At 38.8% G+C, this 24,895-nt stretch overlaps 1 protein-coding gene across 2 annotated transcripts; it reads left to right on the top strand.

The window, feature by feature from the left end:
* Positions 1-286: 286 nt before the first annotated feature.
* Positions 287-24,535, top strand: slco4a1 (solute carrier organic anion transporter family, member 4A1). 2 transcript variants are annotated; one of them, XM_018679149.2, is made up of 13 exons: positions 287-448; positions 7,975-8,098; positions 11,465-12,614; positions 13,324-13,414; positions 13,715-13,836; positions 13,950-14,061; positions 16,041-16,195; positions 16,992-17,262; positions 17,947-18,109; positions 19,198-19,373; positions 20,481-20,545; positions 20,668-20,816; positions 21,515-24,535. In XM_018679149.2, the coding sequence occupies exons 3-13, from the start codon at positions 11,768-11,770 to the stop codon at positions 21,683-21,685; spliced, it is 2,322 nt and encodes a 773-aa protein (XP_018534665.1). In that variant the 5' UTR covers positions 287-448; positions 7,975-8,098; positions 11,465-11,767; the 3' UTR covers positions 21,686-24,535. The 2 variants fall into 2 exon arrangements, with proteins under 2 accessions (XP_018534665.1, XP_018534658.1); XM_018679142.2 differs by lacking the exon at positions 7,975-8,098.
* Positions 24,536-24,895: the final 360 nt, after the last annotated feature.

Consider the following 24,895-nt stretch of genomic DNA (forward strand, 5'->3'; position numbering starts at 1 on the left):
GTCTATGGGAGGGACAGTGGACCGAGTATGGAGGTGCTAAACCACTCAGGGTTCTATTAACCAGTAAAAAAATATTAAAATCAATTTAAAAAACACAAGAAATTAATTAAATGAAAATATCCTCTTTGACTTGTTTTTGTTAAATGATATTTCTTCTATTTTATTTTTATTATTATTTTTCTTTTATTGATCCTATATAGTCTAACATTGTTTATTTATTTATTTCCTGGTCTAACGCTGCTGTGCTTGGTTCTCTTTCGCGGCACAAATCACCCTCCATACAGAAGTGCTTACACCGCGATTGCAAGCTGCTCTCTCCATAATAAAAGAAGGGCGCTAACCAACAGCGTTACAATTGATGTAACATATTTCTGGCCTTTTCTCCGACAGAACACGAATGACAGAAGATTGTGTGAGAAGACCCGGACTAATAAACGTGCATTTCAAGGTAAACCCGTTTATTTAATCTGTAACGCTGGTGGCGATTTTGAAGGATGTGCTCAGCATCAGCAGCGTGGATATCTATGTATCCACATGTGTAAAGCTTGAAGCGGCTGCCCCTTTACTCTGTAATTGGCAACATCTTCACTGACCGGTGCTGAATATTTGATCAAAGAGGCACTGCTTCTCTTCTCTCTGATGTCTTGGCACTAAATCACACTGAAATGGCTAAAATGAACAAAAGGCTTCTCTACATCAGCAGCATCTGGTTGCATTAATCCTTCACATGGAGCTCTCTCTAATCCATGGGCATGCTCTGTCGTACAATAATGCGCTGTAAGAATAACTGTGATTTATAGAGAAGCCTTCAGCACCCAGTAATTCAAAACAAAGCAGCAGTATCTCCTGATTATTAGAGCGTAATGAACTGGCTTCTTCGTTCAGTGCAGGTATGTTTTCGTATTGTCATTCACTGGCGGATAGAATAAATTTGCCCGTAGCCTAACAGCTGAAAATCTTACCTTTCATTTTCAGTCATACAGTGTACCTACAAGGTGCCTTTGATTTGTGAAACGGCAGAGCTGTTCTCTCCAAATCACTCAATTGATCATTTACCGCCGCTATAGACCACAGCATGTCTCCCTGTATGACAGAGGAGGGTTCACATGCAGGGAGGGACCCCAAAGGGAGGGGATACCATGTCGATATCAAGAGTCTAAACGACCCTTAATTATGTGTTCACATTCTGCTTTTTCCTTTCATTTTCAATAGAGCTATGTTCAGTGCTGACTTGGTCCTTGAAAGCACAAGATTGCTCTATCTGTCTTGCACCTACCTCCTGAAAGCATGAGTTAACCGCAGCACGACCAAGGACCGGCATGTGTAGTATCTTACGTGCAGTCTACAGCGTTGCTTGCTTTGTTTCCTATAAATACATAATGAATGCACGCTGCTATGGTGAGACACCCACACTTATACCCCAAGGGGCCTCAGCAGGCTTCACAGGTCCCATGTGATGCAGAAGACATGCATCACAGAAAGTTCATCGGGGAATTCCCAGATTGTGAAGCTCTTGACTACATGTTTTAAATGAGTTTGAGTTAAGAGAACAACTGGATCATCAGTTAGAATAATCCCAAAGACTGTTTTATACTGTGCATCTGTTGTGATGGAGACACATATATCTGCATACACATACATACACTAACCAACAGCTGTCACAGTCTGTGTGCAAACCTGTTTGATTTGTCAAAACTGTCATGTTGCTAGTGAAGACATCATGCATTTATTTTCCATTCCATTTCCTCATTCTTGAAATTGTGATGATAACTGCGCAATCTCGATGACAACTGAGCAAACTACATCCACTGAGGCAGACTTTGTGATTCAGTTGAAAGCTCTGGAAAAACTCAGCAAATGGACTTTGAGTTCAGTTGTTTTTATGAATGTGAATGTTTTTTATTACAACAAAAGTTATTAACTTTTTTTAACTTCTTGATTTTTTCAGTAAAAATCAAGTTATTATTTCCTCTGGATCATCAAAAAATAGGTGAAAAATGTATTATGTTCCCTACATAGAAATACTATCACTACTAATACTGTTACTACTACTACTAGTAAACTAAGCTATAATTTCAATTGGCCCTGGATCACCATCTCACAAGGGGACTTTCTGTGTCACATGGAGCAGGATGAAGGTTGTTATTAGCTAGTAAGTGGTTTGGCAGCATTATAACCAGGAGACATTTAGCTTAGCTCAGCAAGATGGGAAGAATAGATGAAACAAATAAGATATAGCATGTTATTTAGTGAGCTTTAGAGGTGGTGGTAGGTGGATTTTGTTACCTATGGATAAATGGAGTCAGGCTAGCGGCTTCAGGTCTCATGGCTTTTAACTGGCATATATCAGAGTGGTATCAACCCTCTCAGCCAACCCTGGGCAAAAGAGCAAATGACCATATTTTTCAGATATTAAACCATTTTGTTTAATTTCATGATGGTGCAAGGATACTCTGAAAACTTTCATAAGAGGCTCAGAGGAAGTCAGGGCAGGTCACAGAGGAGGCATGGTTCTGATTAGGAAACAGTGTCACTGCCCCTTTTCCAGATTTTACCTTGGTAGAAATCCAGCTGGTAGACATGAGTGTGCCGCTGGATTTGCTGTGCAGGTGTGAGTATGTGGAAATAGATGCAATGGAAGCTATTAGATCACTGACTTAGTGAGGTGTGACTAAATTATTTCACACTCATGTCTTACTCCAAGTTTCAGTTTTACTAAACCCTGTTTTATTTCCTGTTACTCATAATCAGATGGTATTGCTTCATTTTAAGTCTGAAGTAAAACTGACTACACATTTGTTATATTTGTATGTGAATATGCAGGCTTATACCACAAAAGTCAATATCTGTGTATCTGAGTACATTGTATTCTAGTCCTGGTCTTATTGTGAATGAAAGTCAGAGTGTGTCTGTGTGTGTGAGCTGTCAGAGTAGTGACTCAGCATTTTTTGTCAAACCATAAGAGACCTATCAGTCCTCTTATTAAAGGCTGAACCTCCTCTTCACTGTTCATTCACTGATGCCTTCATCTGTGACTTGATCTGTTGATAAAGATGTGTTGAATTATGCTGAGTCTCACTCTTCTACCATACACAATGTAATAGCACAAGATGTACCTAATGAGGAACATCAGATATTTTTTAAAGACAACACAGCAATAGCATACTATAGAACTAATGCTGTTTAATTTGTAGAGATTATCTGACCCAGTTCACAGAAACAGATGGGGCCAGAGCAGGATAAAGGACTCACCAACACTCCACATGCAGCGTTGTGCACTAAAGTGGAAATTGAGTTATGCAACTTTTAAGCCATAAGATTTCCATTTTATCTCCCAAGTCAGCTACCCATATCGTCTGGAGTACAACAAGCTGGGTCCAAACCTTTTTCATTAGCCTCACCATTTCAGTTTAGCAAAATCCTCCGCAGTCCTACTAGTATTTTCTCTAGACCCTCCACTTGACTGAAAACTGTAATATCCTTCCTCTAATATTTAAAATATAATGTAATATTCAACTATCTAATTTTGAATAAGACCTTCAAAAATAAATGTTAATAATAGCCACTGAAAAAGTATGTACCTTTGAGATCAGGGTTTTCAGCTTCTACATTCTGTAAAAGTGTAATCTTGGGGTTGTTGAGGATGAATTTAATTTTGTGCCCTCTGTATACTGATTTAAGAAAATGTTTGTTTGACAAGATCCAAGTGAAGTGATTTGTTTTGGTTGTCTGATGCTGATATGTTGAGTTGGTTGAGACCTTTATGTTGGCAACATTTATAGAAGATGCCTTGCAGTTGACACTCAAAAAACAATCAATCAAATCAAAATCTACACGTATTCTTTTTTTTTCAATTTTTATCAGATTTTTGTCTTTTTTATTACTTCTCATGGTTTTCCCTCTGTTTTTCCTTAGTTTTTTGTTCATGGTGACACACTAGCATTCTTTGTCGCCCCTCTTTTTATTAACATTACACCTTTAAATACAGTAATTTCTCTTGTATTTTCTTACCCTCCATCATTCCTTGAATGGCAGCAGCAATGCTGCAGCTTTGGGTGGTGCAGACACAGAGTGCTGTTAGCAGCTTTCTAGGTGTCATCTCACATGCACATGTGTTTCCTCTTGAGCAAGTAACCTTTCAGACTAAGCTAACATGTCTGTGATCTAAGCCTTCCTATTGGCTAGCTCTCTAGGTCATTTCTTCCAATTGATTTCACCACCAACAGGAGGCAACAAGGTCTCATGTGTTGTCATGTCTGAGATGTAGGGCAGAACATTGATGTATGTATTGCTGTGTGTGTTGATGTCAGTTGCATGCAACCTTTTTGTTTTGGACATGTGTCTGTGTGTGATTTTAATTCATCTAATACAGAGCATGTGTCTTAACCCAGCATTTGGCCTTTATTGAAATAACATCAATCGTTGTTACACTGTGTACATCAAACTCTGCTTAGTTACACAGTTGATAATCTTAAGTTTACAGTTCACAGTTTCCCCACTGACAATGACATTTACATAGCTGCAAATTTGTTACTCTAATGCAAAATACAATACAGTACAAAATAGGTCTGCATGTGGTTAGATTGGTTTGTGTTGTGTGAATTTCATCATCTGCCCATGTCCATAAAAGTTGATAAAGACCATTTGTGTGCCAGCCCAAAAATGGAGTTTACACGACTCTGTTAATATCACACTGGTCGTCTGCACAGAGGAATGTGATCATATGTTTGTCAGTACATGCAGTCTATGAGGTCATAAATTTTGGATTTCTCATACGCAGTTAGGATTCTTGCAGCCAAGAGGATACATAAATTATATCAGTAGATATTTGGTAGTGCAAATTTCCCAAACCATATTAAAATTGATCAAATTACCACATATCAGCAGGTACTTTTGAGGACCTTAAATGTCTGGGCCCCTGGGCAGTTGTGTTTGGTAATCTTCCTAGGTTCCACAAAAACACCACAATTTTCTGATATTTTATACACTGATTAATTGAAAAAATCACTACATGAATCAATAATTTAAAAAAGTCATTGTTAGTTGCTGATACATTGTATGCCATAATAATCTTTCATAATAGATGTTTGATAATCTCTCAGCTCAGCTCAGCTGCTCTGTATCATCAGGTTCCTGTTTTCTTTGACAGGTTGTGACAGGTTCTCTTACATATTGTCAAACTACATTGACTTACTTCCTCAGAAAATTCCCCTGAAGAATATGTATTCAAACAAGGAAATATTATAATTATCCAGAAAAAGAATGATTTGCATATTATGCAAAGGTACTTAAAGCTGTAGCTCAAGTTATGTATCTGTACTTTTTATCCCTCCCTGTTACCATCCTCACTGACATTTTGTTTTTGTGGAACTTTAAAAGTAGACAGAAAGAAGAGGATGAACAGCAGAGCTGACAATAGAAATGCTTCATGGACAGAGGTGAGGGGTAAATGAGCAGTACTGCCTGTTGCCTAGGGGGCTAGTTGATGTCTGCTCTCTAAGCTGCAGTCAAGCATAAGAGCATTATTGGGTCAGTGCCTACTTTGTCCCATCCCATTAATTCCCCAATGTGACCGTGGGGCCCCGGAGGGCTACTGTAAGCTACTGTACTGGGAGGACTGGAACTAACCAAGTCAACACACAGCAACTAGCCTGGGTGGTAGTATACTAACTATGTATTGTGCTAATTCCCATGTGTGTATCCTAATGACTTCTGGCACCAACATAATGTTAATTTAGTATTTTTATTTTAAGTTTAGTCTGTGTAAATGCTTGACTTTTTATTCCTTGTTTAGTCAGCAGAAGATTAGTTGACAAAAATGTTGTGAATATTCTACTTTTAGTCAAAACTAAGAATGAGTGTTCAAACTTTAACAAACTGCTTTCAGAAAATAAGATAAATAGTGACATCTGGAAAGATGCACCATTAGCAAATCCAATACAATTTAACTTATGTAATATGAGTCAATCACTGCTGTGATCTTGACTTTCTATCTGATAATACAAACCCTGAATGCAGAAGAAAACCTGCATGAAGAAAAGAAGACTGTACAACAGCCCTATAAGAAATCCTAACCTCATAATGTTCAGTTTTGTCAGGACTGGGAAATGAAGGGGCTAAAACCTGAGGAAGTTATGCTGCACTTTGACAGAACTACTGGCTATGGCAGAGACACTATGCAGCCATGTAAACAGGCAGTGGAAAACACCTCACAGTGTTCATATACACAGGTGGATATACTGTTATGTACAGTTTATTTTTGTCTATCACACCTTTTCCCCCATACTGTAAACAAACCTACAGCAAACAATGTCACATGCTGGTATTCCATGAGGAAATGGTTTCAGTGTAAAGCTGTGTGGCAGTCATTTTATGTCAGCACACCCTGACTACAGCGCCACTGTAGCACCCAAAAGAGCCAAATATCTCAAAAGAAAAATATCTTAATTTCAATACAACCGTTAACAGAGTTCATCATCTAGTCAAAATTTCAGTTAATGCTGTGGTTAATGACCAAATACCTGCAGAATCACATATTTGGTCATTAGTCAGAACAAACAGTACAAGCATAGTACACTGCCGAAGAAAAGACAGATCAGTGGAAATAAAGAGCATGAGGCAGACAGACATGCTGCCTGAGTTTGGGTGCAGTCTGTTTTTATCTTGTTTGAGCGAGGTCAAGCGCTTCACTGACTGAGATGAGCTGCATGCAGCAGCAGTCTGACACCCACCTACTGAGGATCAGTCTGTTAGTCTGGTTGACATGTTTTCCCTTCTGTCACTGTTTCTGCCTGCTTCACTCGATTTTTAGTAATGGTTCTTCTTTTAGGCTTGTCTGAGGTCACTTTAGGTCTGTAAAATACCCATTACATTACATCATTTTAGGAACAAATGGTATTTTCCATATCTTCTTGTTGGGTACAAAAACATTTTCATAACTATCCATTTTACCTCACTATGACTGTAAGTGAGTGATTCTTGGGACAAGGGCTGTGTCTGTAACCACTCCACTCCTTATTTAATATAGAGTGCACTGTTTACTTTACTTAGATATTTAATTAGCATGTCTGAAATCTGAGTGTAAAATTTATCCACAACATAGTCCCTCAAATAGTCCCTAACAATCCCACCAAGCAAAGCATAACATGTTGTACATGTGAAAGGTTATAAAGTTGAAGAAAAGACTTTGAAGTAGTTCATAGGACCTGACAAGATAATCATTTAAATTCACAGAGACCTCAGCCTCTATGAATTAGTAATGTGTGCAGAGTATTTTTTTTCTCCATGACACCTTCCAGGCTCCACACCTCTTTAACTCTGATCAGTGTTAAAGAGGTGCAATATATATGCAGTATCTTCATGTTATGCAGATGTAAAGATGCCATAGCACCATTGTACTTGAGGGCATCTCGTAGGTGGCACCCAAAACAGCAACCAACTCCCCATAATCAGACATCTCTGTATGGAGATGAGTTACAAATCAACGTTTACAAGTCCAGAATGAGATGAATAAAACGGACTGTGTGTACCTGTTGTGTACAGGGGGAGACTGACTGCTCTAACTTTTATCAAGATTGTGATTATCTTCTCTCCACAAACAAAGGTCAGATTTTTGTTACATTACCCTCAAAACATGCTCAGGGTCAATGAGGCCAAATGCACAATGGTACTGTAACTTAATTCAGTCAGGGTTGTATGCTTTTCAAATTGAACAAAGCAGCTAGTTCCTGGAATTACAACAGTACAAACAGGGTTACTTGTTCTCACAGTTGACTCAGTGAATTACAGCTCCACTTCAGTCTCACCATTTGTCCTTTTACACTTTTCACATATGATCTGCTACAGTAAATACTGTTTCCTTTCTAGTAAAAAGATTGTCCGTTGTAGTGACATCTCATATAAGTGTGCACAAACACCAGTGTCTTTGAATAAGATTGACAGTTTGAGACTTCATCTAAGTCTGTTGTTTCTCAGATGTGTAATGACCACATCAGAGACATCCCCTTGATGCTTCAAAAGCCTTTGTGTACCAGAGAGGAGGAAAGACACCCCAGTCCAAGACAAATAAGCTTCTACTGTGAACAGAAAAGACCTGGAGGTAGGATAAAAGCCCATTGCTTATTAATATTACAGCTCTCCACTCTGATCTCACTTTGAAAACAGACATTAAACGGCAAGATATGGAATTAGATAGCAATGAAATAAGAAAAGAACAACGCAGTGAGAACTTTTCCATTTCTGGATTTGTTTGATTCATAAGCAGTTATGGGTAGAAAAACAAACAGTAGGACAGGAGACACCATAGTGCATTGTTAACAGAGTGTCCTGTTTCAACTTTCAAGACACTCCCACCTCTGGTCATCTCATCATCATCTGACCATGATCCATTTAGGGACACAGGAGATCGACCCAAATGCAGACACCAATGCAGATTTAAGTAAATCAGTGATTTATTTGATTTATTGGAGTGGTGATGCAGGCAAGAGTCCAGAAAGAAAAAAGATTCAATATAAAGTGCAACATAACACAATACTCTGATAATGAAAGAGGGGAGAGATGAGACTATATATACACAAGGGAACAATACATTAACAAGACAGGTGAGGCAGAAAACAGGTGGAAAGAACACAAAGACAGGAAGTAAAGGCACAGAATATACACAAGGAAGGTGATAACAAAATAACACAGGAAACAGGAGACACACTGGGGATGGGTCATGACATAGTGTCTCCAACCCTGCCCTTCACGATGGCTTATAAAATCCACTCACATTGTCTCACACCACTCACAAGTCCTCTAACCCTTTACCGAAGAATTCATTTCCACCTCAGACCACCTCAGACTGGAAATGAAGTCTTAACTTCATTTGGTCATCCATCAATCTGTCAATTAAACATAAAAACATCTTAATTGGATTTTATGTCCTGGCTTCCCTCCCAAACCTAATTATTCCTACTTATCATGAGCGATTAGCTGAACAGACAACAACTCATAGCAGCATGTTGTTCAGCAATCAGCTATGCTCATTAGGGCATTCAGGTACTCTGTACTCAATGATGTTTATGTAGAGTAACATGCTGGGGTTTTAGATCCAGTGCAAAAATGATATGACTGAAAAGTACAGTGGCAGAGTGTGAGCATTTCACTATGTGTAAATAAAATCTCAGGAATAAATATTAGCATCATGAGCAGTTTGGTAGTTTGTGGCCACCAGGGGGGAAAAAACACCACCCTCTAACCATAGTAGAAGTTTACATTAGTATCATTCTTTTTGGGTCATCATTAGCTTAGACATACATAGATAGTTGGCCACAGTTTTCCCCATTTTTCGTTAGCAAAGAGAACATGTCTATGCCTAATGTACTGATAAGGCAAAAGACATGCATTTCAAACAGATGTTAATATAAAAGTGGCAGTGGTAATAGAAATGCAGTTTTTTTTTCTTGTTTTACTTTCAAACTTTGTTGGATGTATAAGTGTGAAAAGCTCACCTCCAGTAGGAGGCAGCAAAGCTTTAGTATCAGTGAGCAGTTATTTCTCAGGTGGATTATGGGGACAAGGAGCGCTCCCCTCCCTCCAGACTGCCTGTAAGACTCCAAAGAGAGGGCGTGTGAATGTGCTGATGTGCAGCCTCAGCGCTAGACTATAAGAGGCTTTGAGAGACGGACTTAGGACCTAGCATGGATTCCCCTCTCTGTCTCTCTGTCTTTATTTTACACTGTCGCTCTATCTCATGTTACCTTCATCAGCGCTCTTAAATGTCACCAGAACTGTTGATTTTTATAACCGGGAATTGAGGTAGGAGGCAATATTTAGTATATTTATCATCAGATTAATATTTATATGAATAATATTTTGTTTTCATAATAAATTATAATTTTTATGGGCAATTATATTAAATGGAGTTGCCAGTTAATATCCTTTTATTTCCAAAGCCCAAATGCTGCTATGAATGAATTTGCCTCATGTAATGAAAGAGAGAAGTAATTCTCATCAGTGAAGTATAATAAAGAGGTATGGTGGGTGCACTGATTTTACACATTGTGGATGCACAAATTTGAGCTGATGCAACCAAAACCAGTTAAAATAATGTGTTGGATTTGTAACATGATATACAAAGTTTCTCTGTGTAAGTGTTTTCAAGTTGTTAAAAAGTTTAGATTATTTCTTTTCATTCTGTTTGAAAATATCTGTACAGCAGCACATGTTGTTGCTGTACTATAGTGTGAGATGTGTTTATTGCTTAAAATGTTCACTAGTCATTCATTTTAGGAGGAAATTAGTCAGTGGTAGAAGTACTCTTCTTCCTTTTTCAGCTTCTTTAAATTATTGATATTGTTACAGCTCATAATGTTCAGTCATTTACTTACATGGAATGTTAAGGTCAGGTCACACACACACACACACACACACAACTGTACAACCATCTTTGTGGGGACCCATTAATGATGTAACACATTTTGTAGCTCCATACCCTAATCTTAACCTTAACCATCACAACTGAATGTCTAATCCTCACCCTTACCTTAACCCTAACCCTGACCCTAACCTAAACCCAATTCTAACCTTTACCCTAAAACCAAGTCCTAACCCTCAAACAGCCATTTAAACATGTAGGGTGCAGCATTTTGGTCCCCACAAAGCTGTAGTAAAAGTAAAACAAACACACACACACATACACTTTGTGAACATACATGTTTGTGTTGAGTAAAGGGATGTGTGTCAACTACACATTTAGGTGTGATGATAAGTGAGTAAATATGCATTATTATAAGACTGGAGTAGAATTTTGGATATTATGTCTCAAGATGCAATAATTAATCAAATGAAATTTTGATATATAACAGCTAGATCTGCACATTGTTTTTATGGTTGTGTTAATGAAAGCTGTGATCTGTATTTGTGTTTGCTGGCACAGACAGTGCTTGTCATGCTTCATTATTTCTGTGTGTGATTTGAGGTTTTACAGGTTGTGTATTTCAGTCTGCGTATTTATGTACAACTTCTGACACTAATTTCTTTGTAGACTATGTTTTGTAATTAGAAAAGCTTAAATAGAGTCCCAGTACACTGTAGGAAGCTGAATCCATTCTCTCAGCTTCACAATAATATTGCGCACACAAGACAGCAGGACTGATTCAGTGCCCATGCCAGTTTGTATGTTTTCCTGCCCTGACAACCACATGTTGCAAAAACACAAAATTAGGGAGAAGCCAAAGTAACAGCAGGCCACAATCAAAGTTGTGAAGATATCAAAATTTGTCATCTTTAATTTGAGGATCACATCATCCTCAAGAAAAAAAGGCATGAGAGCTCAATTTTGAGCTAGTGATGTATTTTCTCAGCTGTTATTTCTCAGACTCATATGCATCATTCATTCATTCATGTAACTACCAAAAGCTTTAGCGCCCTGAACACAGTGATTGGTTCATATTAATGTATTTATTCTCTCTGCTTTTTATAGGATACAATTTGAAGCAGCATGAAGCAGTCTTTCCCACCTGTGCAACCTTCTACAGATAGATGCACCTGAAGAGCCTTAAGAAATATTCAGCACTTTGGACACATGGAGAACACAATACAAGCAATATAATACAATTTCAGAGACAAGCCTGACAGAGACTGGACTCCATCAAATTCACCTAAAGCCTCAGCTTATTTACATTTACTTTTTTCTACACTGTAATTGTAAACATATCACTTTGTCCCCTCTCCCACATCTATCCATCTGTGCCACAGGACCCCATCAGCGCCCCTCAGAGGGGCAATGCCAGTCTTGCTTAATGCCGATGCCTCCTTCAGCTCCAAGCAGGAGCTCCTGGACCTACAGGAGTACCCTCTCAGTGGGGGTCCCCCTCTGGATACCCCTAGTCCCGTGGACTCCCAGATAGGCAGCCCCATTGGCTCAGGCCAAAGAAGCCCCAGCAGCCCTGGAACTGATGGCCCTATTCGACCTCACATTTTCACAGGGGCCTCCACACTCCCTGGGCAGCTATATGGGGTGGAAACAAGACCCCATGCAGAGACTCCCATGGGGTTAAAGCTGATCTCCACTGACTTGGATCAGTTATGTGGCTGGGGGGCTCTGACACCCAAAGCGATTCAAGTTTTCAACACCCCCCGTTGGGTGCTGTTCTTCCTTTGCGTGGCCTCTTTCCTCCAGGGGATGATAATCAATGGCTTCATTAACACGGTGGTCACCTCCATTGAGAGGCGGTTTGATTTGCGCAGCTACCAGGCCGGCCTCATCGCCAGCTCCTACGACATCGCAGCCTGTGTCTGCCTGGCGTTCGTCAGTTACTTTGGCGGTACGGGGCACAAGCCTCGTTGGCTGGGATGGGGGGTGCTGATCATGGCACTGGGTTCCCTGGTGTTTGCCTTGCCTCACTTCACCACACCCCCCTACCAGGTCAGTCTGCCCGAGCGAACAGGAATGTGCTCTGCCAACCGTACCAGCCCGTGCCAGGACAAGGAGCGTGTGGGACTGTCCAGCTATCGTTTTGTGTTCATGCTGGGTCAGTTTCTACATGGTGTGGGAGCTACGCCGCTCTACACGTTAGGGGTCACATACCTGGATGAGAACGTCAAGTCCAACTATGCACCTGTTTACATAGGTGAGTCACATCAGTAATTAATTTCTTACAGGATGTTTCTGCTGAGTTTTTGCTTTCTACCAAAGTTTTTAAAGTCAAAATAACAGCAATAATGACTTTATGTTACTTTTACTTAAATTGTGTATAGGTGTATGTTGTCTACATTTGCATATTGATTTGTATGTTTCTTATGCTGCCACAAAATGCAGTATCAGTCAGTTTTTATTATTGATTCATTTACTGATCATTTTCTGAATTATCTGATTAACCTTTCGGTCTACAATAGTGAAAAATGTCCATCACAGTTTCCGAGAGTCTAAGGTGACAAATGTCATGATTTGTCCAACCACCCGAGATAAATTGCTGGCTCCTGTCATTACCCATCTTCACACTTCAGCATTCACTTACATGTCATACAAAACATCCCTAAATTATGCCTTGGTCCATTTGCCCATTTCAGATAGCAGCACAGTACAGTGTAACCTAAAGCTGTCACAAAATACACAAACACACATGCACACAGTTTCTCACTTTGAGCTGTTTTTTTCTCGTGAAACATGAACTTTGTAGCTACAGAGCCCAGTAAAGAACAATGGGGCCTTTTAAACCTGGCAGGAAGAGGTAGGTAGGAAATAGGAAGTAGATAGTCACTGTACTGACACACCCGTGACCTGTCACTGTGCTCTCTCTCTCTCTGTCTCTCTCTCCCTCTCTATCTCTCTCTCCCCAGGGATCTTCTACACAGCGGCCATTGTGGGTCCAGCAGCAGGCTACCTACTGGGAGGATACTTCCTCAACATCTACACCGAGATCCACCTAACGTGAGTCTGTGTGGGTGGCAGAATGGACAAAAACTGGACAAACTAGAGTATAATAAAATAACTACACACTAGAACAGAACAGAGTGTGTGCTAGAATACACTAGGGCTGTGTCTTAAATTGCCCTGTTTACTATATAGTGCACTACATTTACTTCATTACAGCATTTTATTTGAGTGTTCAAATTGTTTAGATATAGTACCCTCAAAAATTCTACAGTGGAATGAAAAAAGTAACGCTGTGATAATTATAATCAACATTTGTAAAGGTCATGCAAACAATGTTTGTTTGTGTTGCCACAGGACAGAAATGACTCCAGAAAACCCTCTGTGGGTCGGGGCTTGGTGGATTGGCTTTCTTGCTGGAGGAGCAGCAGCTCTACTAGTAGCATTCCCCATCCTGGGCTACCCACGACAGCTACCAGGTACCACTCCTTTCCATTGCATAAGCAAGTCCATAAGCATGTGCACGTGCATGCATACATGCATGCGCGCACATGCACGCACACTCATTCACTCGCTCTTACTTGTCCTGCAGGTTCTCAGGAGTTTGTGGCCATGCGAGTGTCTGAGGCCCACCAGCTTAAGGATGGAAGCCACACCACAGCCTCAGACCCTCAGTTTGGCAAATCAGTCAAAGACATGCCAAGGTAGAGCACTTAACTTCCATAACAAGAGGACTGTAGAGGAGTTGGATATAGTATAGATGGTTTTTCAGATTCACATAATCATGAGATGCATGGGCACAGTGGGCTTGGAAAACAAACCAGAATGACTAAGAGCATCAACACGAGGAGTTTTGTGTCATAAGTTTCATATGTAATAGGTAGAAAATGGGAGGAAACCTGGCTGTTACCTAAGAGTGTGAAAAAATTCTGGATCTATAAATGTGCCCTGCCCACCAATGCTGCTTGCACTGGGCTGACTGGTGAAAGAGCCGAGCACATCACGATGGCTAGAGTTAGAGGAAACAACAGAGAGATTCAGCCATACATGTTTGAGCGTTAGTCAGACCCAGACTCAGACTCAGAGACTCACCTCTCGCCCAGTGTCAACTGGGATTGACTCCAGCCCCCCCCTTGAGGATAAGAGGTATAGATAGGTGATGGATGTGCACTGGTGGTCAGTTTGACATGTGTTTCAAAGTTTCAGTTTTTGACGTGGTGATATATTAGCTTAGCTTAAATATCTGTATAATTATTTTTAATAAAGTCAATATTACATTAGAATTTATATTATTCACTTAATTTAAACTTTAGAGTTTAAAGAATGAGGAAGCCTTTTGGATGGGAGGTGAAATATCTTCAAGAAAACTAAAAGACCTCCAGAAAACTAAAAGAACTCTAGCACTTAAGACTTACAATGTCAAGGATTCAGTGAGTTCCGCTAGTTTCCTACACACCATTGGGTGTACAGACAATGTCAATGAATTAAGCTGATTCTGAAGAAAACTTAAAAATGTGATGAATTTCAGGCAAGCTCTGGTGTTATTAGGAGGGTCTGATTTCTAACCAGGTTTATGGATGTTTATTTGCACTAGACATTGAAAATAATGATATTCTGAAAGAGGTGTCGTCAAATTGTTGAGTTTTGACACAAACTGCAGCAATTCTACACTAAGGATTTTAAAGTAGAGTACTTTAATATCCTCCATGAGCTGTGCATCACTGCTACTGCTGCAGCTGCTGATCATGTTAATTAAGCAGGCCAAGCTACAGTGACTAACTTCCTGTTGGTTTTAGAATGCCTGTAGGCATCTGTCCCTTTTCTCTCACAGTGTATTTGTCTCATGTATCTTCCTCTGAACCTCCCTTACACTTTGGAAACTTCTGCAATATTAACAGACTGTAGTGATGGTACAAAATATAGCCCACCTGCCCAATCTGGCAACACTGCAGCAGAACTTGTGTTGGCAAACAGAGAGATTTTGAAATATGCTGACACTTAAAAAAGAAAAGTTTAAAACAATACCCTGTGTTTTTAACCCATGCACCCTGTTGATGGTCTGGGACATGCTTACAATTCATTTCTCTAACTTTGTCTAGTGTCTGTTGGTATTGCCAGTGCTAGTAGCTGCATTTCTCACTGAAATCCATTAGCTAGCTTGAGCCAAAAAATATCTATCAATGTGAGATATTAAATAAAAATGTTTTGGAAATGTGAGGGGTGGTTAAAGCATACAAATTCACTTGTAAAACTTAAAAAATAAAAAACCTAAAAAGTAATGTTTCTTTAGAAATCCTTCATAGTAACCAAATTGCTCCATTTTTAAATACAGAAATGGTTTATATATGAGCTACCATGACATTGTGGTGATGCTGTGAAACTTCACCCAGACAGGCATGTCAGTGTCAGTGACAACAGCTAACTATCTGTGTTTACTATGAGCTCAACAACCACAGTGTGATGTAATTTCTGTAGCACTAGGGATTACAGAGGCAGAGTAAGATGATGATCATGTTACATTATGTAACATGATATATCTCTAGATCAAGTGCATTGTATTAGAAACATTTCCAGGCTTGGTTGATATTAGAGTGGACTGTTTTTAATTAAAAAGAAAGTAAAAATGTTTATTCAGTTAGGTGCACACACTGCTGCTATTCTTTATCTCTTTGTGTCTTTCCAGATCTGTGCTGCTCCTGTTAAAGAATCCCACTTTCCTGTTCCTGTGCTTGGCTGGAGCTACTGAGGCCACCCTCATTGCTGGCATGTCCACCTTTGGTCCAAAGTTCTTGGAATCGCAGTTCAGTCTCAGTGCATCAGAGGCTGCTACGTGGTTTGGTAAGTGACTAATAAAGACACTCCTCCGTTCCATTTTCTTGAATGTGACATCTCAGTAATGCCTTGAGGGACATTCTTCAAATTTCATTCAAACATCAAAAATTGAAGGCCAAGGTCACTGTGATCTCACAGAACATTTTGGCTTTATGAACAATGTTTTGAGAGAATCTCAAATATGGCACGAATGCACACTCGGACTCCAGGATGTACTGATTAGAATTTGACTGGTTGGCAGTGGCATGCAACCACTAGGCAGTAATTCTAGTTTTATTTTTCAGTCATGGTTCTAAACATGGTGTAAACTTCCATTTAGAGAACATCAGACTCCAAACCGTTCCTCTGGAGATGCTATAGACACCAAATATATATAATTCAGTACATCACTTAATTTCCACTGAACGTTTCCCAGTGTGATTGCCAACTCATATCATGATGTAAATTTTAGGCCATACCACCCAGCTCTAGACTGATTAACACTATCATTATAAAATAAGTTATATTTTCATATATTTTTCAAGAGAGTCTCAATAAAAGACTGAATCCTGTCTTCCTTCTGTCTTTCATCCATTCTTTCTTCTTCTCCATATCTTAACTAATTAGTGGATTATCAGTTATATTGCATTAAGTATCATAAGAAAGGAAAGGAACAGTTGATTTAAAGAATTTACCTTTTAGATAACCATACTTTATGTCTCCAAACACATATTTGACCTAATGGTTCAAAACATTTAACCTCTCCGGCCACTTCAAGACTGCAGCCTGACAGCATGGGTCTTTATTCTTCTCCCCCTCCCAGGATACATGGTGGTACCAGCAGGAGGTGGTGGCACCTTCCTGGGTGGCTACATCGTGAAGAGACTGAACCTGCGCTGTCGAGGCATCATCCGTTTCTGTATGATGTGTGCAATGGTCAGCCTGCTTGCCATCTTCATCTTTCTTATCCACTGTCCCAACGTGCCAATGGCTGGTGTCACAGCACCATACCAGTCTGGTCTGATGGACAAGCACCAACTGGACCAGTACAAACACCTGTATGACAAGCCCAGAAAGCTGCGCCTTAGAAACAGGTGCACAGTGTTAATTTTGGCAGCTGATTCCGAATTAGTTTTGATTTAGCCTTTTTACCAGTTTTAGTCACATTTTACTCATTTAACTAACTATTGTTAGTTGTTGTTTATATTTTAATTGTAATTCCTTTTGAATATTTTATTAGATATAGAATATTATTTTGCATCTTATGTGCATCTTTTCACAATATCATTTAGATGTTGTTCAATGATGAAAAACTGTAATACACTGACTCATATGTTTTGTTTCCAAAGTGCTTCGAATGTTTCAAAGGTTTTATAATAGTTTGTTTACTTGAAGATAAGTGCTGTCTGCAAAGAAAACATTTCAGGTCATTAACTTAATTAATTTAACTTAATCTTGAAGGGAAAGGCAAGTATATATCCTTGATTAATATGGAACCACCAAACATTTGCAATTAGTTTCTTATTTTCTGTGCTCACGTCATCATCATGCTGACTTGTATAGAAGTGACTTGGGAGAATATTTATTATCACAGAGTGTGAGAGAGCATGAGCAAGCAAATAAATGCTGACTAATGCCCTTTCTTTGCCCTCTCTCCCCATTGTATTCTGTTTGCATCTGTCTCCCCTCTTCTGTTTCTGCCTCACTGCCCTCCACACACATTTGCTCCCTTTGTCCATCCCCCTCACATGTGCCTCTCCTTCTCCTCATATCTACAGTTCGTCTTTAGAGGAGAACCTGACAGTGGGCTGTAATGCAGGCTGTAGTTGTGTCAGAGAGCTGTACAACCCAGTGTGTGGGGCAGATGGTGTGATGTATTACTCTCCCTGTCACGCTGGCTGCAGCTCCATCAACCACACCGAACGTTCCACTGGCAAACAGGTACAGTACACACAGTGGGCCTGTCATCTTACTCTGATTGGAGGGAACACACAATTATTTTACTACTATGAGAGCCATACATGTATTGTTTAAATGTTTATTGTTTTTTTAACCATAATTTCAAGCTTGGGAACAGAAAACATACTCTACCCTTTGTGTTGCAGAAGATGTTGTAAAGTTCCCAACACAATATGTTAACAAGCAGGACTGCATTCAAATGACTTCAGTTCAATTACATTGTCAGTGTCTACTGACACTGAAAGTTCATTTGCATTATGGGTTAATGTATTTCAAACAACCGTATAATAACTATTCTTTCCAAATGATATAAAGACATATATTTATATTTTAAAAGCAGACTGAGTTTTGGAAGTTAATTACAAAATACTTTCTCATCTTAGGCCTCCTAGCTCAGAAAAACAGTTAATAGATATTAGATATCACTGTTTGTTAGATTTAACATCAACAAATGCTCTCAATGCCACGTAAACAACTTCAGTACTAAATAAGAAGCCTTTACACAACTGTTCAGAGGAGGTGTTTATCTGCTAACATCTGTCTTTAACAAGCAGGAGCTCCTCTGTTTCTCTGCTATAATTTATGCCCTTATTGATGTGATCTCTCTTCATGGTTAGATTGTTGTCCTAGTGTCTTGGAATCTGTCCAGTTTCCACATTTTGAAAATAGCTTTTCTCCCGATCTTAAAACTCTCATAACAAATGTGTTGCCTGATCATAAAACATCAGATTTTAGTGTCCATGATCAACATTTCAGAGCCAAACTGAAATTCAGATTTGTATATGTGAAGGTGGAAAATAGTTCAGAAACAGAAAGACTTGATAATTGAGAACCTTGCTACATAAATGTGCATATTAATGATGACTTTTTGCCCTTAACACTACCTTAACTCCTTAATTCTTAAAGATGTGTGGAGAACACATAACGATAAATTGACTCTTGGATTTATAAAAACAAATAGTTTGTTGAGTTATTGTTTTTTATCTGAACTAATAACCTCATTACCATAACTAGTTTGGTATGTTACATTATGTGCATCTGTCTTTGCGTGTGTATTTATATATGAGTAGGTGTACTCTGGATGTAGCTGTGTGGTGGGTAACGTGTCCTGGGGCGAGGAGGGCTTCGCTCTGGCAGGGAAATGTGGCAGCTCCTGCCACTACATGCCAGCCTTCCTCTCCTTCCTCTTCATCATCATCTCCTTCACCTTCCTCTGTAGCATCCCAGCACTCACTGCCACACTCAGGTGGGTGGCCACAGTGAAATATTACAAAAATGCTTTTAGTGTAGTTCTGGTAGTAGCCAGCAAAATGTAAAATGCTGTGCAAAAATACTTCCTTCTATTCATTGTTTGACCTATGGCCACTGCAGCATTTTCAACTTAAGATTTATTGCAACATAATGATTATGGCCCAGTGACATAATTACCCATTCTGCCAAATGAAAGGCCTGGGTTTAACCATAGGACAGTGCACTGGTCTCAGCAAACATTATGTTAAAGCAGATTCAAAATACCTTGCAGTCCTCACATGTGAGCAAATTTTAAGACTAACAATTTGCATAAAGTCATTCAAAACCAGCAAATATTCCCAATGTTTGTGTAGCTAAATGAAGGCACTGTAAGACAAAGACCCCAATACTGAATGTAAATTTAGAATTCATAAAAATATGTCTCATTGTCCACTGATTTTCAGACACGTTTCACTTCTCCCTTTGCATTAGTCCTGATACAGCTCCCTTAGCTTTAGAGGTGTGACTGTTAAAAATACTACTACTACTACTACTACAGGCTGATATACCTTTGATTTTTAAAACTCTCAAACTTTCAAAACTATATTGTTTCAGTCAGACTTTAATGTATAATCTAAAGGTAACATTGTCACAGCTTGGTATCTTGTCTGTCATGTTAAATTTTAATAAATATTTCAGAATTAATTATGTTTTTTGCAATATAAACTTTAAAAAAAATAATGATTAATTTGGTGACCTCTACATCCCACTGCTTAATGCTCAGTATTTAGTATTTTTTAGATTAATATTAACAGCAGTCATGAGGCATTGCAGAGTATTCTTATCCACTTACTTAAGATATCTTTTTTTTTTTTTTTTTAAATGATATGGTGGTGGATAAATGAAAATTATAATTGCGTGCTGTAAAAGAGATACATGCTGTGGCTGGCACCACTGTTGATCTCTATAAAAACAAACCATTAATAACTCCAACAGATGATGCTGTGTCTGTGACAGTCTTACAACAGTGTCAAGACAAACTGAGGAATGGACAAACTGTCAAACTGTATTGTAGTAAAGTTTGAGATACAGTTTGCCTGCATGTCTGATCATGTCTATCTAGGTGTGTGCCAGACAGCCAGAGATCTTTTGGGCTTGGCATCCAGTGGATTGTTGTGCGCACACTTGGTAAGTCAACTGTAATCTTTCATTAAATTTACTTTTAACCTCTGAGTCACAGCCAAAGTGCTTAATCCTCTCCACACAGATGCCACAATTTCATCCAATCTATGTTGTTGTTTTCCTCACAGGTGGAATTCCAGGACCCATAGCATTTGGCTCTGTGATTGACATCTCCTGCTTACTGTGGCAAGATCAGTGTGGTGAGCAGGGCTCCTGCTACCTCTATCAGAACTCAGCCATGAGCCAGTACACACTTGTAGCTGGTATCATCTATAAGGTAAAACTAACACACAGGCTAACAGGTCATTTTCTGTACTCTCACATTCAGCCTTCAGAGGTTCATTTTGTATTTCTGAAAACTTTTGCTGGCGAGGTAAGATTTTTCTGCTTCACTGAGAAACTGAATAATAAGAGTTTTGTCAGACTACCTTTAAGGAATTTACCTTTGAGGATTTAGTGGCATCTAGCGGTGAGGTTGCAGACTGCAACCAGCTGAATACCCCTCCCTTTCCAAGCATGTAAAATGAAAGGCCCTCTCCAAGGCAGGAATTACAGGGGATTATACACTAATGAAAAACATAATTGATATGAACATAGTATGAATATATTAATATGAACATAATGAATTCCATTTATGCCAACAGATCCAAAAAATGTCCAAAAAATGTTTTGTGTGCAGGGACATTTAATATAAACATTAAAGGAGAACTCCACCAATTTTACACATCAAAGTCTACACGAAAAACACTGTTACTTGAGTCTAGCTTCAGTTGGGTCTGAAGACAACTTGGAAAAGTAAAAAACTCTGGGGCTGTGGAGTTTGAAATAAGTGAGCACACCAGACCTTTGTAGCCTGCTCCACATCTCACCTGTAGGACAGAGGCTTCAGGCTACATTAGGTACTATTAGAACACACACCCGAAACACCAATATCTTGTAAAGCACTTGATAATAATCTGTCCCTGTCTTTTTCAGGTTTTGGGGACAATCTTCTTCCTGTTAGCCAGCATCCTTTACCAGCCTCCTCCTGAATCACCTCAAAGCAGCTGTGAGAGCACTGACCATGGAGCAGGAGATATGAGCGACCTGCCCATCAAAGACCTACCTGAAGACGGCGTCATTGTCAACCTGCATGCCAGGTTATGACGTCAGACACCCCTTAACTGCTGAGTCTCTATCTGATTGTGTGTATGTGTGTGTGTGGAGGTGTTGGGGGTTGGGGGTGCTTCCTCTACACCAACAGCCTTCTCTCAGCCATAATGACACCAACCTCCAACATACATTTGTGTGATTGTATGCAAACACATGCAGTCACACAAATGGATAATAACAGAAAAACCACAAAATTACCAGAATGCTTTTGTGCACATCTCCACAGACATGCATGCATACACACACACACACACACACACACACACATACACTTTTTTATAGTACATGATGATTTCTAACATGCTGCTCTCTTGGAACAAAATTCTGCTGTGACCGCATGTGTGTGTATCTGAGTGTTTGTTTGCTACACAATTTGTACTACCAAGCATTTCTACAGACATCTCAAAACTATGTTAAATTAGTTCAAATGACTATTTCAATTGTGAGTCTGATGACATTTCTGTTTCTGTATAGTCATCACGTCATCATCCTGCAAAAGCCAATGAAACAGCTGAGACCTATGTAGTGTATATTATATGCCATGTGTATGAAGCATTTATGTCCATCTTCTTCTTTTGTTCTTTCCCCATTACTGGAAGATAGTTACACTGCTTTATTTGCTACAGATAAACAGATAAAGCCATGGTCTAATATATTGCACCAGATCTCCAGGCCAGTAATAATGAAGCCAAATCGTTATCATATCATGTCATATTTTAAGGCCAAGAGTATCTAAAGGCACTTATATTGATATAATGGTAACAAAGACTATTGGTCACAGTACAACAGCACAAATATATTTTCAATTAGAAAAGCACATGTGTATTTTTGATAGCTACTTGAACACATGTATAAAAGATTTATGACCATTAATTGACCTGTAGAAATTAACAGAATAAGTACACTTCAATGTGTTTTTGACCTATAGTATATACTGTACGTATGCATTGGTTTGATTGCTCTGTTTGCCAGATTAGTAGTAAGAGCTTTGATGCTTCTCTTTTGTATTAATTGCATAGCTGCACTTTAAAATAAATAAATAAATAAATAAATAAACTAAACTAAAGCACTGAGAAGTTTAGAAATTGTGTTGACAAAATAAAGGCCTGGTAACACTAGAATTGAAAATGGCAAAATTCTGCAACAAAATCACTTATGTCCTGTAGTGCTGCTGAGATCAGTTCGTTTACTCATGGGGGTAAATCTGCATATTTTTTCTTATCAAGTACAACTTTGGCAAACTCTGTCATGTGACTTTTTACCCTGACTCATTCAAGCTGTGTCTAAAATGCTGACCTTTAATGGAATGGAGAAAGGACAAAATGGAGGAAGCTACTGGAGCTTATTAGCTGAATTGCACCATTGACTTTACAGAGAGACAAAGTGAAACCAAATTTTAAGGCCCTGCCCCAGAAGTAAGAAAATCTCATTCAAAGTCCTATTGACATTTGTAATGATGTAATAAACTAAAAATCCTAAAAACTCCTGACACATAATTACCACATTTTTCTCTCCAAGCTTCTTAAATCTAATTTCTCTGTACTATGCCATTTTAGTCACCCTGGCATTTTGTTCTCAGGCCTGAACATTATTTCATCCAATAAAGCATTACTGTAGAGGGAATAAAGCGCTGAGTAAGAAAGCTTACCAACTGTCATTTAACATGCACATTACCTTGGTTGCCAACATAAATTCATATAGTTTATTTAGGGTTACGGTTAGGGTTAAGATGTATTTGTACAATCAGCTCTTGTCTCCTAACGGTTGAGTGTTTGTTACAGTAAGATAGCGTGCATCGAGGACTCTGTTCTGTAAAAGTTAAACAGTTGAACTCTCTGTGAAAAATTTGGAACTCACCCCTGTGAGCAAATCCACTGATAATGGCAATTCCATTGGAATGAAGTGACTTAATTGCAGTTTAAATGCTGGTGTGATGGTGCCTTTAAAAGTGAAATTCTGGTAAGTAGCTTATTGGAGCTGTCAAGGGTGACGCACAGTTGGTATGACATGCAGTATAACAAATATTTGGACCTAATTATCACAGTACTGTAAGTCCAGAAAAGTGCCAAAGCAGCTTTGCCTAACAACTCTTGTATTTTATTTTTTTTTATCATTAACCCTATTTATGCAAATGATTTATTTATAATATTTCAGCACTTGTATTTGTTTTATGCATTCACTGTGCAATGATAAAAGGAATGCTGCCCTGGCTGTGCTCCTCACACCTTTCGTCCACAAGAACGCCTCCTCTTGTCTTAATTGTTTATGTGATAGTGAAACAACCTGCTGTATGTTGCTTGTGTTGTTGTCATGTAATAACTGACCTGAACACCCTCCAGCTGATGTTGAGGAGTTTGAACTCCATTTGAGTGTGTATATGCAGTCCTCCTAGTTGTGCTTTTCAGTCAATCTTCGCATTGACAAACCACTCTGTAAATTGATTTTTATTCTTTTTTATTTGTTTTTGGTACTGTATGGTTATTTTTAGAAAAAAAAAGAAAAAAAAAGAAGAAGCAGCAAACTTGAAATCAATGATCTTTATATGGAATGATACAAAGATGTCAAGTGTTTTCTAATTACAAGAGTTCAAAAGCAGATTATTTATTGTGACTAATCTTTTTTTATCATGTTGTGCGCATGAGTGAACACAAAAGGACAAATAACATGACATAACATGAGGCAGGAAAAACAACAAACAAAATAAAGGGAAAAAACAAACTAAACAAAACTCAGGAGGCCAAGCATTGTTCAAGCCCACAAAATGAACTGAATGATCTTTCCTTCCTTCTTCCTCAAATCAGATGTAAGAAGCAGTTACAAAATAAATAACATTGTTATACAATATTTTATTAATTTTCATTTTTAACAGAACAAAATACAACAGAACATATGGTCCCAGACACACACACATAACCACGGGGAGGCAAACAAAAATCAGCCTGCAACACATTTGCACACCGACTATTGAAGCACAAAGGCATCATTTAGCCACACAAACATCAAACAGATGTTTTTTTTTTCTAAATGATAAGAGAAAAAATGTTGTACACTGATGTTTTTACACATTGTGGTTGTGTCATCGTCACAAAGACATTTTTAGGGGGTCAAGCAACAGAGCTGCAGGAATCCTATTGTTTTTGTTCCAATTATTATTATTATTGTTATTTATTTTTCTACACAAAGTGCTTATGCAGCAAAAACCGT

This window comes from Lates calcarifer, linkage group LG6 (genome assembly GCF_001640805.2).
Source record: "Lates calcarifer isolate ASB-BC8 linkage group LG6, TLL_Latcal_v3, whole genome shotgun sequence".
In the NCBI taxonomy this organism is placed as follows: domain Eukaryota; kingdom Metazoa; phylum Chordata; class Actinopteri; family Centropomidae; genus Lates; species Lates calcarifer.